The sequence below is a fragment of the Lipophrys pholis genome (genome assembly GCF_963383615.2).
Source record: "Lipophrys pholis genome assembly, chromosome: 9".
Classification (NCBI taxonomy): Eukaryota; Metazoa; Chordata; class Actinopteri; order Blenniiformes; family Blenniidae; genus Lipophrys; species Lipophrys pholis.
In genome coordinates this window covers 16,666,478-16,682,551 of record NC_137639.1, presented here as the reverse complement: position 1 = coordinate 16,682,551, position 16,074 = coordinate 16,666,478, and the positions used below count along the sequence as shown (strand labels likewise).

Below are 16,074 nucleotides of genomic sequence, written 5' to 3'. Positions count from 1 at the left end.
TGTCAGGAAATGCAAAGAGCCAACATGGGGGAGGCTGCAGCGGTGGGGTGGGGTTGGGAGGGGGTTGGGAGGGGGTTGGGGACTTCAAAGGCTTCCGTAAACAAACCCTCCAGTGAGAAAACGAGGAGAAGAAAGGGTAAAAGTGTACTTTTTCCTGCTTTTGTCAACGTCTATTAACTTTTAATTGCATTGTGTGTCGCGGTGACAGATGTGAGAGCTTGTCTCGCCGCTGTTGCTCCTGTCCCCTCGTTCAGAGAGATAGCGAGAAGGCAGGTTAATTAAGCAAACAGGACAAAGCAACAGAGAAATGTTTATTCCTGTGTTGAGGAATCCCTCTGTGGAGCAGGGGCAGCAGGCAATCAGCTCCCTGCCTCTTGTCCTATTTGTTGGGCCTGACATTTGTACATAATGAAAAAGCAATTCAGCTTTTTTGATAAGAAACTCTGTGGTGTTAAAAAAAAAAAAAAAGAGAAAAGAAAAAAACAGCAATAGTTTCTTCAAAGACGAAAGAATGTTTTTGAACTAGAGTGAAAAGTCAGGGTGGCTGCTTTGACCAAGTTGTCACAACAATTGTGATAGAAGCATAATTGAAACCCAATTGAAAATATGAAGGATGTTTTCATATATTAGATAGTTTTAGATTTAAAAGAATCTTAATATTGCCCGAGTTATGTTGTTGCAGTTAACTCTATTATATCTGTTTATTGTGCATAAGTTTTTCATTTACTTCAAATTTCAAGACAAGCTTGGACAATATATTTAAATGAAATAAAAATAGACTTAACTATTACTATTTGATGAAACAACAGTCACTTTGTTTAAAGCATACCGGAGTTTTGAGCCTACAACTAAATTTCTACTGACCAGTACATTTCTATCTTCTGTGTTTCTCAACAAATTATTGAATTGTCACAGTCATTAAATGGCTGTTTACTCTTGCCAGCTTGAGGTTTGATTAACAAATATGAATGCTGCCATTAAACCCTCATGATGTTTAAACAAGCAGAGTATGATCCCTTCGCCCCCTTCTTAGCAAACTTCAGTTTAGTTTGTCATCTAACAGACTTTGCAACCACTATATCTATGTCTGTGCGTGTGACAGACTTATGGTCATTTCCTTTCTGTGTCTTTGTGCAGGTTTCAGCTACAGATCCAGACCAGGAAGCTGACCAAACTGCTCTCCGCTACTTCCTCCATGGCCAGGGGGCGGGTGGCGAGTTCACCATCGACGAATACACTGGGAGAATCTACGCTCAGCGTCGCCTGGACCGCGAGGAGCGGCCGGCATGGAGGTTCCTTGTCCTCGCCACAGACGAGGGGGGTTCTGGCCTCACAGGATTTGCTGACGTGCTTCTGGAAGTCCAAGATGTCAACGACAATGCTCCCTTCTTCCCGTGCCCTGCTATGGAAGTAGACGGATGTTTTGTCGGCCAAGTGCCTGAAAATTCGCCTGCGGACACCTCTGTGATGGAGATGCGCGCCATGGACCTCGACGACCCCAATGAGGGCAAGAATGCTGTGCTCACCTACAGCATCATCAAGAACATTCGCAACGAGATAAACCTCAACCTGTTCTCCATCAACGCCTCAACGGGGACTATATACACGGTACTGCGTTCCCTGGATCGGGAGACAGAAGACCGATATCTGGTGGTGGTGGAAGCCCGGGACGGCGGGGATTTGGCTGGCACCGGAACAGCCACAATCATGGTTTCAGACGTTAATGACCATCCACCCGTCTTCACTCAGAGAGTCTACAACACTCAGGTGAGTCAGCAGCACGTCCTTTAATTTGTATTAACATTAGCATTATTAGATGAATAGTAAATCATTAACCTTTATGTGTCTATCAGATGAATGAGGACCTCGAGGTGAACAGCGAGGTTCTTGTAGTTTCTGCCACAGACGGCGATGAGGGGGAGAACGCTGTAGTAACCTTCAGCATCGTCGGCGGTGACGAAGACAGGAAGTTCTTCGTGGAGACAGACAAAGTGAACAGACGTGGCGTGATAAAACTCAAGAAAGAGGTCGACTTTGAGAAGCCCCATGAGAGGAATTTCAATTTAACCCTAAAGGCTGAAGATGCAGATTTCTTCAGCCTCGCCTACTGTCTTGTTCAGGTAGAGGATGCCAACGATCATGCGCCGGTTTTTTTCCCACAGTTCTACGAGTCACCTACAATGTCTGAGGATGTGCCTGTGGGGACAATTGTTGCGCAGGTTACAGCTTCAGATCTAGACTCGGGCCAAAATGGGCATTTCACTTACAGTATTTTCAAAGAATCAGACCCTTACGGGCAATTCCTGGTGGATCAGTCTGGTTGGGTGGTTGTAGCCGATTCTTTGGACAGAGAGAAAATCTCACAGCACAGGATCATGGTTCTGGCAACAGATGCTGGGACTCCCCCCCTGACAGGCACTGCGATTGTTATGGTAACCATACTGGATGTTAACGACAATGGGCCGGAATTCGAGGTGGCCTATAAGCCAGTGGTCTGGGAGAACACAGCAGCACCTCAAGTGGTTCGAATGAATGAAACCTCTCTGCTACTTTACGCCACGGACCGCGACACATCTGCCAACGGTGGTCCGTTCTCCATACGGCTTCTCCTGCTCACCTCAGATGCCACCAACTTCAATTTGACTGATTTTCGTAATGGCAGCGCCTCCATCACGGCCCTCCACACCTTCGATCGTGAGCGGCAAAAGGAGTACCGCGTCCCAATTCTCATGATTGACAGCGGTTCTCCTCCAATGAGCTCCACCAGCACACTGACAGTTGTCATCGGAGACAGGAATGATCACCCCCACTCACCTGGACACACCAACTTCATTGTCTACAGTTATGAGGGTAAGTATTCACGCTTGTAGAGTTTTATAGAGGGGTCTCTATAAATTCCCCAGTCTGCCCTAAGTTCCAGAAAAATGTCTTATTTGGGTTTGTTGTTTTGTTTTTTGTTTTTTGTTTTGTTTATTTTACTTGTGCAGGTCTAAATTCTACTGCCACAGATTTGGCAAAGCCCAAAGCCCCACTTTATTCCTTGGCACCACTTCAAGTGGGTCAAAGACCAAAAGCTGAGCCCCAGACTACTTTAAACCACGAAACCTGATGCAATGAATATTATAGCAATGGTGTGTCTTTTGGCCTTTCTTATTCCCTTCACTCACCAACAGTCATTGCTATTGTGACGTCTCCTGAACACCTTTGAGGGGTTTTTGCAAAACCTTGAAGGGCTATTGCAAGAAACACAACATTGTGCACTGTCTTAAAAAAAAAAACATTGAGACAAACTGATTAGTTTGCCAAGTTTACATTTCAGTCACAGTTTTTACAAATGCAACATCTCAGGAATGCAAGCACTAATTTCTTGTGATAGCATTACACAATCATCCCAAAACATACTGGATCAGCATGACTTTCACTGCAGCCTTTCTGACTGGTGGAGATACTGTATGAAATTATAGTAGTCCTTATATCCAAGTTCGATACTTGTCCACTTACAAAGATAATCTAAAGAAAAATTACAAAAATGAATTTGACATATTTCTCCATCTTGTATATACGCACATCATATTTGCTTTTGGATTAGGGTTCCAATTTTTGTCCTGTAACAGCCTAAATTATATAAGCAGGAGGTCCCCTTAACTAAACCTGCAACTTGCAAGCTGTGATTTGTCAGTATGAAATGTATTTATTTTGTAAGTATTTCACTCATCAAAGTAAACAACCAACTCATTTGACCCATGCATAAGCATGCACATGCTCTGTAACATCCATGAATCTTTCCCCAAACTGCATGCAACAATCATCATAACGCTGCCGCCATTTTCATGCGAGCTGTACCTGCAAATTCGCTTTTGTGAAATTAGCCCGAGGCTTTTCTCTCATTTAGTGAGAGAATCAAAGTGAACCGATGTAAAATACTAGTAAAGTAAAAGCTCACTGATAAAGCCTTTTTGCAACGTTTGATTGTTTACACAAAGATTCACAAGTTGTTTAGGATGTCTGGATTCTGCTCAGGCTCTTTTTTTTTCTGTTTTGTTAAATTTTTCTGTAAAAGCTGGCCCTTTCTACTTCACTGTAGCAGTTCGGGTTAGTGTGCCTTGCTCGAGGGCACCCTTACTGTAGTTGGAGATGGAAAAGACAACATTTGTCATTCAGTCGTAATTGATTGTCCCAGCTCCCAGTTCGCCAGCCAGTTTGCAGGATTCAAACTGGTTTCTTTCCGATCACAGATGGGCTCCTGTAACTTGGGGTCCACGAGTGTCTCTCCCTCCACCTCCTGAGTGCTCTGCGGTCTGTGTTGTTACTGTACCAGTCACAGTCGACTGCTCACAGCCTCATGCTCTAACTCACATCACTTATTTAGCATTTCATACCATCTGTCAGCCTGCTGTAATTTGCTGGAAAAACTATGGTTTTCTGTAATGTATTTTTAGTGGATTCCCTCTCCAGGGCCTTTCCACATGAAAGTACATTAACCCACTAATACGAATCCATCACGTACCCCAACAACATGCCATGAAGCAAACAATTAACTCCAGCTTAAGTCCCAGGTTTGACGGGCACATAAACAGGAGGCATTTTTAAAAGGCAGCTGATTTCACGGCTAAAGGGATTACAGCGCTGTGTTCAGCTTTTTTTGGGGGGGAAGAGGGGGGAAAAAACTGTGCGAGAGGCTCTAATGTGTGCACATCTTCCCGCTGTGCCGCCAAACCATGACCGTGCGTGCCAATGAAGCGTCACCCGTTACCTTATCTCCATGAAGAAGCCTCCACATTTTTCCCTCTTCACTCTTAATGTTTGGCTTGTGCCATAGGGATTTCCTGTACTCCAAACTAATTCCTTTCAAAGGTAACATTCTTTTTTTTGTGTGTGTCTTTTACCTTCTCCCTCCTGACAGGTATTCTCCCGACGACAGTGCTCGGACAAGTTCAATCCCCCGACCTTGATGACTGGAGTGAGAAAGTGTACCGGTTTGAAGGCAAACCCTCAAGGTACTTTGATCTCATCTGGGGAGGAAAGTTGTAAAAGGCTGAAAGATGATCTGCAAAAAGAAGAGTGACGTAGGTGAAAGTAGAGATGGACATGTAAGAGTCAGACGTGTCAGGAAAAAGGATTTAAAGAGATCAAGGCCATAAGGTGAAAAGAGGAACTGCTAAGGGAGAGTGTAAAAGAAAGAGTGAGGTTGACAACTAAGTAGGGCAGTGGTAAACACTTGTGATGAGGTAAGACCATGAAAAAGTGATACTCCAGAGTGATGATGATAAAACATAAGTTGAACAAACATTTGAGGCATGAGACGAGCATGAGGTTGAGAGCCAGTGAAGAGGAGGAGACAGTCACACCAGATGAGATGTGGAAAAAAGCAGTGATGAAGATTCTTGATAGGATCTGCTGCTGTAAAGTTCTGAATTCTCTCAGAAGTCCCACGTTTAGGTTCATTCAATGGATTTCAGTCAGACTTGCAATATTGTTGTATTACAGGACAATGTTAGACTTTTGAATAAACCTGTATTTACATGCCATTATACTAAATGATTGGAAACTAGACCCAGCCTGCCCCCACGGGTGGAACTTGTAATGAGAGTATGTGGGGCTCGTGCATGTATCCCACTCGTAACAAGTCTACAGTGAAAGTTGTAATGAATCGAAGCCAAATAGACTAATATAACTGGAAACTAACAACTGCATAAAACAATAAAACATCTTCACAGCCTGCTGTGGAGGATGAAAACTCATTTATATGGTTTTCTTTGACAGAGGTAAATCTAATCTTAACAGTCCCACAACAGACAAAACTAAGTGTGATTTCCAGTCCTGGACCACAGTTTGGAAACCTGTCATCTCCTACCACAGTACTGCCACATTTTCAAGTTACAGAACATTTATTGTGCATTCCAGGTGCCTCTGAGTTTGAAATTCCGAATTTTCAATGACACCATTTCCTTTAGAAAAAAAAAAGTTGTTTGAGTTTATTTTGAATTAAAGGACACCACGAATTAGGCAGAGCTGGATGTATGAATCACCGAAATTATCAAACAACTTTGCAAGTGCTATCATAACAATAAAAAAACATATATATAAAATGCTGTTTATGCTAATATGTCACACAGAGCACAGCCATTTTGTAAACAGAACTTGGAGTTCTCAAAGTTGCCCATAGCTTATCCCAGAGATGCCAATCTGAGGGGTCTGGGGTTTTTTTTTTATTTATTACTTTACTTTGCAAAAAACGACAATACCTCAGATGTCTGAGGTATAAGGCAACTTGAATTAAATAACTATAATTTTTAAAATAGAAAATTATTCAGTGTACTATTCAGTGTCCTAAACACCACAATCTAAATCCATCCAATTTGATTAAAAACCTCGGTAAATAAAACAAGAACCCATCCTCATAGGGAGATTATATAAGACTCAATTCTAAAGAAATGACTATAGCGTGTAAATGTATTTAAAAAAAAAGGGGAGAGTTTCATTTCCTGAGGAGTGTTCAGAGCCGAGCGAGACACTCGTGTTGTCATCTGGACCACCTACAGTATAAACAAGCATATTTTCTGTTGGGCATATCTGTGAGTAGATTTGGATAAAAGTGTGCAGAGAATGGCAGATGTAAAGAGGTTTCAGGATGTGTTGGAAGTCACAGAGAAAAGATTCTCTCCTAAAGTGTCCCCTCTCATGTGACACGCAGCAAGAGACGGCACAAGGAAAAGGAGGGAAAATAAAAGAAAATAAAAGAGCTGCACGGGAACTGACAGATTTACACTAGAAAGGAAGAGACAGTACAAAGGTGCGGCGCGACATGGAGGAGAAAGGAAAATCGGGACAGAGGAACAGGCAGTTTGAAGGTAGTAACAAAGAAAGTGTGAAAGAGAATGAAAGAGCTGAGGACTGGTAGGAGAGAGAGATAGAAAAGGGGATCTGACTTGTCAGGAACAGTGCTATTAATACTTCATAACCAGAGGTATTGAAAATTCCCAGTGAAGCACAGCGAGGGCGCAGTCATTTTGTTTGATGAGGCGAGGCTTCATGCGGACGCATTGAAAGGAGAGCCTGATTGCACTCCCTGCCACCTCTCCTCCTAACGAGATACCTATAAGGAGGGACGACAAGAGACGACAAGAGACGACAAGAAAGGGCCGAGAATAAAGGAACCACCAGAGAGAGAATTACCATAGACACTCCTGAACCGCCGCGCCTCATCACCGTGCCCCGCCGATAGGAATTTGTTCACAGTATGGATCGGGTTTAGGCTGAAATTTATTTACATATAGAAAAGAAACAATCACGAGAACAAGAAGAAGAAGCTGAAACTATCCAAGTGAGGTGCTGAAGCCCTGGTGGGCCAGTAAGAATATTTCACCTCAGAGGAAGTCAACACAAACAGCATGTTACAAGAAAAGACGAGAAGATATCAGCATCTCGCCCGAGCCGACAGTCATTTGTTTGAAATTGATCTACACATTATACCTTCTCATTACTGTTCTGCCAGTGAACTGCTGTGTGACAAGGTTTACAATCTTCAAATTGTCGCATTTCTGCAAAAAAAATAAAAAAAGAGAGAGAGAGTACAATGAGGTTCAGCTGCAGCAGCGGAATGAAGATTTCGATCCAGGAATCGTTTTGGTCTCGGTTCAGCTTTGGTTAATTATTCCATCTGGTCCCAACGCTAAAGGTCGCAGCAGCGTTACGAGGTTAAACAGTTACACGAGCCAGTGGCACGTTCTCTGGACCAGGTCGAGATCAATTTTGAGGTGCGGCAGAGCAGAAAGAGCCAAAGATCCCCTGGTCAAGAAGAGAGACGACCTTTCTTAAGCAGGATTGTTACATTTTTCATGCAACTTTAAATCTGTGTAATGAGTAGAAGCACCAGTCTAGACTTGCGTTCAATCCACTTTAGATTCATCAAAACTGCGATTTACCAGATTTAGGCATGTTTTGACAACACAATGTTTATTTTTTTCTATTAAAAAAAAAAAAAAAGATTTGGAAATCTGCTGATGCCTTAGTTAATCTACAAAGCCCAAGAGGAACAAAAACAACGACCTGCAAATAGGTTTTAGCTATTTGACAGCCAAAACTCACAAGTTTATTTTGATGAAAACACAATATTTAATACACCTAATGCTAAACATCAACTGTTCAGCAGGTCTGCTCCCACCATCAGGATTGTCAGTCTCTGTTGTGATCACATGAATTTAGCATCTAAACACTCAAGTCGTCACACACGATGAGGACAAGCTCTACTTCTGTCTTTGTTAGAAGTGTGACATATACATGTGACTTGCTGCACTTTTTACATTATCACCCAGTGGGGCAGCCATCTTTTTTTAGGTGGAGGTAGAGAAGATGCTCATCAGCATGCTTGATCTCCTGTTGCAGTTTCTAATTTTTGAGGTGAACTAATTAACAAAAACACGAATAAGTGAAAGATAAAAGCTTCCAGCTGTCAACCTTCATCAAGTGTGATCTGTTGCTTATGGGTGAGCTATTGTATATGAAAGACAGATATTCCCCATCAAATGTTGTGTGGTGCAAATAGTGCGAGTTTATAGGTAACTGAGTTTCACTCTTAATGTGTGAGAGGTGGCACATCTGGTTTATTTACATTTCAAAGACATCTGTTTTTGACCTGTGAACAGGGGACATAATGCAAATCAAAACCTCTATTTATTAAAAACCTTTCCAATTAGCAAGTAGTATCAGTTGTTTGTTAAGGCTAACTTCTGCATATCTAATAAGTATGTCCATATGATTCAACACAATACAAAAATTATTAAAATAACACAATTTAACTTCTCTCTCTCTCTGTCTGTGTCAGGTTGTTCAGTCTGAACCAGAGCTCAGGGCAGCTCAGTATCAGGGAGGGAACTCCCCCCGGATCGTACCGCCTGCAGGTGCGCGTCTCGGACTCCACCTGGCCCGAGGTCACGTCCACAGCCCAGGTGGACGTCACGGAGCTGCCGCAGGACGCCCTGCAGCACGCAGCCTCCATCCGCCTGAGGAGTGAGTCCCACAGTCTGACACCGTCTTTAACCTAACACTGGGTCTGTTTGAACATGCTTCATAGCAGCTTAACGCAGTGAGACAAGACGCACTCTTTGCACACCCCTCGGTGGTTGTCATGGTGACTATAATTGATGAGGTATGGTGTTACATATACCAGAGTGCCGTAGGGTCCCGGTTTCATTGCTGTCAGCTCCCCCAGGCTCCATCAGCACCAACAGAGAGGCATGATGGGAAAAAGAAATCCTGTTCTTCGGTCTCCCTCGGCTTTTGCTGTTTTTTCTTCCTCATTGCTACACACCTTGTGCTTTCCTTTTCATGTGTTTTTCCATCACTTCCAGTTTATTTCTTTCAGTTTGTAGTGATATGCCACATTCGTTTTTATTGAAGATGCTGCTAAGTAAACCTGTTAACACTCTGCTTCTTCTTCCAGACCTGACGGTGGAGCAGTTTTTCAACAGTGGTAGCGGAGGTGAGGAAAGCCGTTTCTCACGTCTGGCTCTAATGTTGGCCGAAATCCTGCAGACTCTGCCAGAGAAAGTCCAGATCTTCTCTGTGAGTAGCGCCGGCCAGCGGGGCGAGAAAGCGCTCGATGTATGGTTCGCCGCCCACGGCTCACCGTACTACAAGGCTGAGAAACTGCATGGCTACATGGCAGCAAACAAAGCAAAGGTGAGGAGAGAGGTGCATCGTTGAATTATGTAAATGTATGTTATGTTTAATTATGTAAATTACATCGGATTTCAAGGAACAACCGGGTAATAATTTCCTTGCATTCATTATTTTCAGACTTTGCTTGAAAGGTCTCAGCTATCAGTTCCGTCTTATTTAGGTAGCGCCAATTACAGCACAGTTGTCTCAAGTCACTTAACATAATAATAAAATGGAGGAAGGAACGCATTGGTGACATTTAAGAGAAGGAACTCCCTGGGGAGACTGTGGCTCACTTGATCAAGCTTGTTTGATTCCCCCATCTTCGACTTACCGTGTGTAAAAGTGTCCTTGGGCAAGGCACTGAACCCTGAATGTTTCCCAATGGCGTGCAAGCACTTTGCATAACAGCCATCACCACTGTGTGTGAGAGATTGTGTGAAATTGCATTGAAACTGCTCGATTGATATACTATGCAAATCTATTTATCATTTACTTTTAACATTATACACAGAGGCGGCAGCCGTTTAGCTCAACTAGTTGCATTTAGGGGACAAAAGTAGAAGGTAAAGAGGCAAACATACAGGAGTGAGTACAACAAGGAACAATCACTCAATATAGTTCAGTTTGATCGAAGCAGTGCAGGACATACTTTTATTTCATTAAAAAGTATTACTGAGTACCTTATTACAAAGGTACTCATTAAAAATCAATTCAAACATTCAAACTTGGTCTTGATTAGATTTTTCATAAGATTCGAGTTTAGACACATGAAAAACATGACTTGAGAGGTTGAAACCATCTCTGTATACTCTTTTTATATCCCCTTCACTTTTTTGAATTGCAAGCAAGGCAACATTATTTCAGGGGTTCACATTGAACTGTGTCTGATCCACTCTCACACATGCACGCGCAGACTTGTTTTGTGTGAATTCATCTAAATATTTCAAATCCATTAAAAGCTGAAGAGCGTGCCGCTAATATGAGCTCTGTTCGGTGACTGACAGGATGGTTGGTGACCCGCGTAAACACTTACATGTGCACACACACTGAGCAAGGTCATATTCAAATATCAAGACTCTCATAGCTGATGTTTCTTTAATAAGACTGTAGAAAAAAACAGACATAACCGTGCTAAATGAATATATAAAGGGTAGTTAAACTGGAAAAACAGTCCAGCATAAATGCATAAAAGAAGCTTATTAAAATAAAAACATTTTATTGTGTGTGCCTCAACATAATCATCCAGGGCTGTTGAGAGTACTGGGGAAATGTACTTGCAATTAAAACTACAGTTGTTAAAAAAGTAAAAATCACTCAAAGAATTAAAATTTTACTTCGGGAACTTGCTTTGTGAACAAATGTGGACAAACAGTAGAATGTTACTTTATTGCATCAGTCTTTAAAATCAGGTTTCTTAATTAAGTGTGTGAAAACAAACACTCTTTGTTTCAAGGATAATCTGTGCACACAGAACCCTCAAAATAATACAGGAGTGCCGTGAAGACCCTGTAAACCCCCCAACCTGAATACTGCTTGAGGCTTTTCAACATGCAAACACAGCAGCTCATTTAGTGACAAGAGTGACGGCTTTAACAAGCTTATATCTTCTTACAATTTTCACTCAAAACACAGAATTTTCAATTTTTCCCAGCAACTTGATGTCCAACCCAGTCCTTGGTCCAAAACCAGTGGTAGCATGAGGCAAGGACTTTGTATTAATGACATTAATCAGTGACTGGCTGACATTTGAAATAACACACAATCTATTTAAATTATGCCAGCAGTGTGAATTACAATATCTGAAAATATTTTCATTTTTGATGACTGCATCTGTCTCAACATATTTGAAAAAGAGGTGAACCTAAGCTCCGTCTTCAGCAGAGATGCTACATTGCGGAGAGACATTTCCTCAACTGGCTCCCAGCATCTTTTGTCTGCAGACCGTAATTTAAAGTCATTGCTCTAACGCTTGAATACAATCAATAACTTCCATTCCCAACACTTCTAATTCTATAGTATCTGTCCTTAATGGTTATATGGTTTATATAGAACAAGCTCAATGTTTCTATTTACAACAGTACTTTAAAAAGAAATTTTAAAATGGGCCTCAAAATATAATTGCTAAGACAAAAGAAAAATCGTCTTTTTTTTTTTTTTTTAAAGGAACAATATTCTGTCAGGTTGAATGAGGTCCGTGTATGAGGTCTTGCACACATGGGAAAAAAAAACACATAAAAATAGGACAAATAAAGGAGAAAATCCCCCAAAAACTCCTGCTCGATGTTGCATTGCATGAGAACTCCATGTGCCTGTCGTTATTTTTTCATTGTAACACTTAAGTGTCACTTACAGATCACATTCTAAATCGCTTTGTTTTTCAAAAGTATAATCACATGCAAAGTGTTCAGTATAAACAACAACGCAAAGAACACAGCAAGATTAAAAATAACTTGTGCGTCACATGTCAAAGGAGAAAAGCACATCTTTAATTAACTCAGGTTAAAAGGAAAAGCACCTGGGCTGATTTACAACATGAATGTCAGATAAGTACAAAGTCAGTACAAAGAAAAAAGACAATGTTGAAACTGGCTCCGCCGCCAAAAACCGAAACCCCGCCTGGGGAGTGAAAGTCACTGTGGATAAGAGTGTCAGCTGAATAACTAAACGCCATAAAAAGAAATACACACAGTTGGAGAGCGACAGGAAACCCCGAGGGACCCTGATGAAACCCTCTCACCCATAAAGACAAAACGAGTGAAAAGAATCAGGATGACAAGCAGGGAAACGGGTGAATTTGGCAACAGAAAGCAAATGACAGCAAAACTTCTTAACAGGAGGGGGGAAATGACAGAGAAACACCAAAGTGCATATTTAACATTAAGGGAAATAGAGAGGAATTTGGATATCACTGACGCAGGTACTCATCAGATCAAAGAGCAGCTGTCATTCCCTGAAAAGCTCTAATATGTTCAAACAACCACTTCAATGCTGTTACCTCCTTTATTCTTCTTCGCACAGCGGTTTAAGTTTCGCACACTGTTGTTTCACTTTTCAGTCTCTTTCACTTAGTTTTGACAGAAGTTTTGATCTCCTGCAACAGTCGTTCTCAGAAAGTAGGGCGGGTCTCCCCTCGGGGGGGCGCCAGAGAGCTGAACGTACGAGCAAGCAGCGGGAGTCAGAGGGTCAGGGAGATTCCTTTCACGCTGATAAAAAAGGAATGATGAAAATAAATGAGGGGATAGTTAAAGTAATGTTTATTTTATCATAAGCAAATTCGTATTTGTCAGAAGAGATCAGTTTTATCCCCCAGTGGTGAAAATGATTGAAAGAATCCCCACCTGAATACCACCATCGTTCAAGTACAAGAGACTTACACAAGAAAAACAATATTTTAAACAATTTTGTTGTTGCTTTTTTAAGCTTTGAGGCAGAATCATTTCAAAGAGACTTAGGTTTCAGTTGTGCTTGAAAAATTTAACTTTTTTGGTGCACAATTCTCAATAAGGTCACTTCATAATGGTTTCGCTTTAAATAGCCTCATGTTGACACTCCCCGCTGTGGCTGACTGTGTATTAAAAATAACCAGCCACCCTAAACATCACTTGTTTGCCTGCTGCCCCTCTGGAAGAAGATAAAGACCTTTTAAACCGTGTGCTCCACACAGATAATTACAAAAAAAACGATTCATCCAAACTAACAAAACAGACAAACTTCATCTGTAAATAAAGGCTGAACACACAGACACAGTCTGAATAAAAAATGCAAATGATCCCTGAATCCTTTAGTGCATTTTCATTCATTTGTACTGTGACCAGTGACCTACTAAGAGGTATCTGAGTATAGTGATAATGATAGTACTTATTGAACTATTCTTATGGCGCTCATTATTTGTAAAGTCACAAGCTTCACATTATTTCTAACTTGTATCTGACTGTTATCCCGCCTTGCTTTGGCCTCTTGCAGTTGGAGTCCGGGTTGGGTGTGCCCATCGCTCAGGTGGGGGTGGACGACTGTCCCTTCACAGACTGTAGTCAGTCCGGAGGCTGCAGCACTGAGGTTTCCTTCGGCCAGGTCCCGGCGCCTCTGAGCTCCGGTAACCTCTCTCTGGTGTCGCTGTCGGCCTCCTCCACGGTGCGGTGCGGCTGCAAAGGCAGAGAGGCAATCTACCTGGCCTGCTCCGCTTACCCCAGAAACCCCTGCCTCAATGGGGGCACCTGCCAGGACGGACCTCTTGGATACCGGTTGGTAAACCTAGATGGCTGTTGAGACAGAAAATGCAGAAACACTTTAAGTTCTGTTGTCAGCTTGCAGGAGACTCCAAAATGCCTCCATTAAAACTGAGCTGCAATAAATACAGTTGTGATAAGTAAAGTTTTCCTTCATAATGAGATACCGTGAAGGGTTTTTCCTCACTGTTTTCTCTGCGGCAGCTCTGTGTTTCACCTGCCAGCGCTGATTAGAAGTCTGCCGGTCGTCTCCAGCAGGCTCCAGTCCTGAACTGCCACATTCACCGTCTGAAGCTTTCACAAATTCACCGTTTGTTAACTGATTAACTCCAGGCAAATCTGTCAAACATTTTAAGGATTTAATTAGCGAAGCAGGAGAACTTTCTTGGGGTACTAAAACTCCAAAATATCTTATTTCACACTGTAGTTGACTTTGTATTTTCACATAATTCTACTGGTTTAGATATCAGTAGCTAAATATGACAGGTGGTTTCCTCATGGGGTCCTTGGGGGGTGAATTATCTCATTATTGCACTTTTTCTTTTAATTTACTTTTCTAATATCTTTAAGTATTATTGAAATAGGAAATGCCTCTCTCCGCCTTCCAGATGTCAGTGTCCTCCCATGTTCGACGGCCCTGAGTGCCAGCAGACAAAGCACAGCTTCGGAGGTCAGGGTTACGCCTGGTTCCCTCCCATCACGCCGTGCTTCCACAGCCACATCTCTCTGGAGTTTCTGACCGAGACGGCCCACGGGCTGCTCCTCTACAACGGGCCGCTCGGCCTCGCCCACTCTGGAGAGCAGGAAGACTTCATCGCAGTAGGTGAGTTCGAACATGGTGTGACGTCAGTTCATCCTGCCGAATCCAAAAAACAGCAATATCCTATTCCTGTTTCGTTTGTACAACGTGGTCAGTTTTATTCGGATAAATAACTGGATGCTTCAAGATCTAAATGTGAGCCAGACAGCCTGTGTCTACGGAAAAAACAGCATCCTGATGATTTATATAGCCACAGAGGCCTGATAGTGCTGTAGATATAGAGCAGTGTTATTCTCATGGTGGAGCTCAAGGAAAGGTCACGAGACTGATGAGTGTTGAACCAAAATATTTTCATGCCTAAAAAAAGGTTTTTGTCTTAAAAACAATATTTGTGGAGGAAAATTACTTCTTAGATATGTACAGTATGATTTTAATGGACATAAATGTGTCATTTTTCTTCAAAAATTCTCTATTTCTAGTAGTTTTGAATTACGTAGTTATCGTAATGATTTTAGGAGATAAAGTTATGAGAATTGTGTCGGCAACAATGTTAGAAGAATAAAACAATTACTGCGTTGTTCTGATTGTCATGACAAAAACTCAGTGAAATAGAAACTGTATTAGAAATACATTTGGCAAGACAAAATGGAAATAAAACTACAGACCTTTACAGATTTGATCCCCCAACTCCTCCTGTCTCGGTGCTGAAGTGTCCTTGAGCAAAGAAGAGCAGAAAGCATATATAAGTGTGATCTATTTTCCATTTTTTAACTTCATGGAATAATGAAAACATCTCAAACTAATTAATAAACAGTATTTATTGAATGTTGTTTTCATTCAAAGCTGTGAGTTTGTTACAGGTCAAACGTGATTCCAGTTTTTAGTCTGTTTCAGTGGACTCGTTCATGCTTCTAATTTCTGTTGTGGAAGAAAGTAGTAGAAAATGAGCAGTTGAATGATTGAATCATGTTAAATAAATAAACACAATAATCACCTGGCAAACAATCACATCACAAGAATTGAAGATAAACATCAGTGTCGGTCGATCTTTCTGCCTCTGCTGCGAGAACCCTAAAAATGTTTCTTCTTCAACAACAAAAACCTTGTGCTTGAAGTGCAAACGTCTTTCTTAACTCCTAAGCTCTATAACAAACAAACTAATCTCACAGTGCTGTTGGGAACATTACAGCAGCTCGTCCTTTTCAACAAATACAAAGTGTTCATCAAGCTGCTGCTGTAAAGACAGTTTCTCAGTGGATGAGGAGCTTCATAAACTCTAATGTCAGCTCCCAGCGGTCCTCATGTGGCGTTAACGGATTAGCCTGCAGATGGCCTTTCAAACACTTCTTGCATAATCTTGTGGCATTAAAGTTATGTAATTATTGAACCCGAGCCGCGGCCGCTCGGATCCGGGGAGGGGAAAAT

At 41.8% G+C, this 16,074-nt stretch overlaps 1 protein-coding gene across 1 annotated transcript in view; it reads left to right on the top strand.

Annotated features, from left to right (window-relative positions):
• The window catches only part of LOC308114794 (neural-cadherin), a gene marked incomplete at its 5' end in the record, with an annotated part of 144,628 nt that overhangs the window by 116,098 nt on the left and 12,456 nt on the right, over positions 1-16,074 (top strand). The window contains 7 exons of the mRNA XM_080471974.1: positions 1,138-1,767; positions 1,854-2,850; positions 4,904-4,997; positions 8,825-9,009; positions 9,443-9,681; positions 13,627-13,904; positions 14,498-14,712. Of these exons, the coding sequence (XP_080328100.1) occupies positions 1,138-1,767; positions 1,854-2,850; positions 4,904-4,997; positions 8,825-9,009; positions 9,443-9,681; positions 13,627-13,904; positions 14,498-14,712 (2,638 nt within the window). The remainder of the gene's footprint in view (positions 1-1,137; positions 1,768-1,853; positions 2,851-4,903; positions 4,998-8,824; positions 9,010-9,442; positions 9,682-13,626; positions 13,905-14,497; positions 14,713-16,074) is intronic.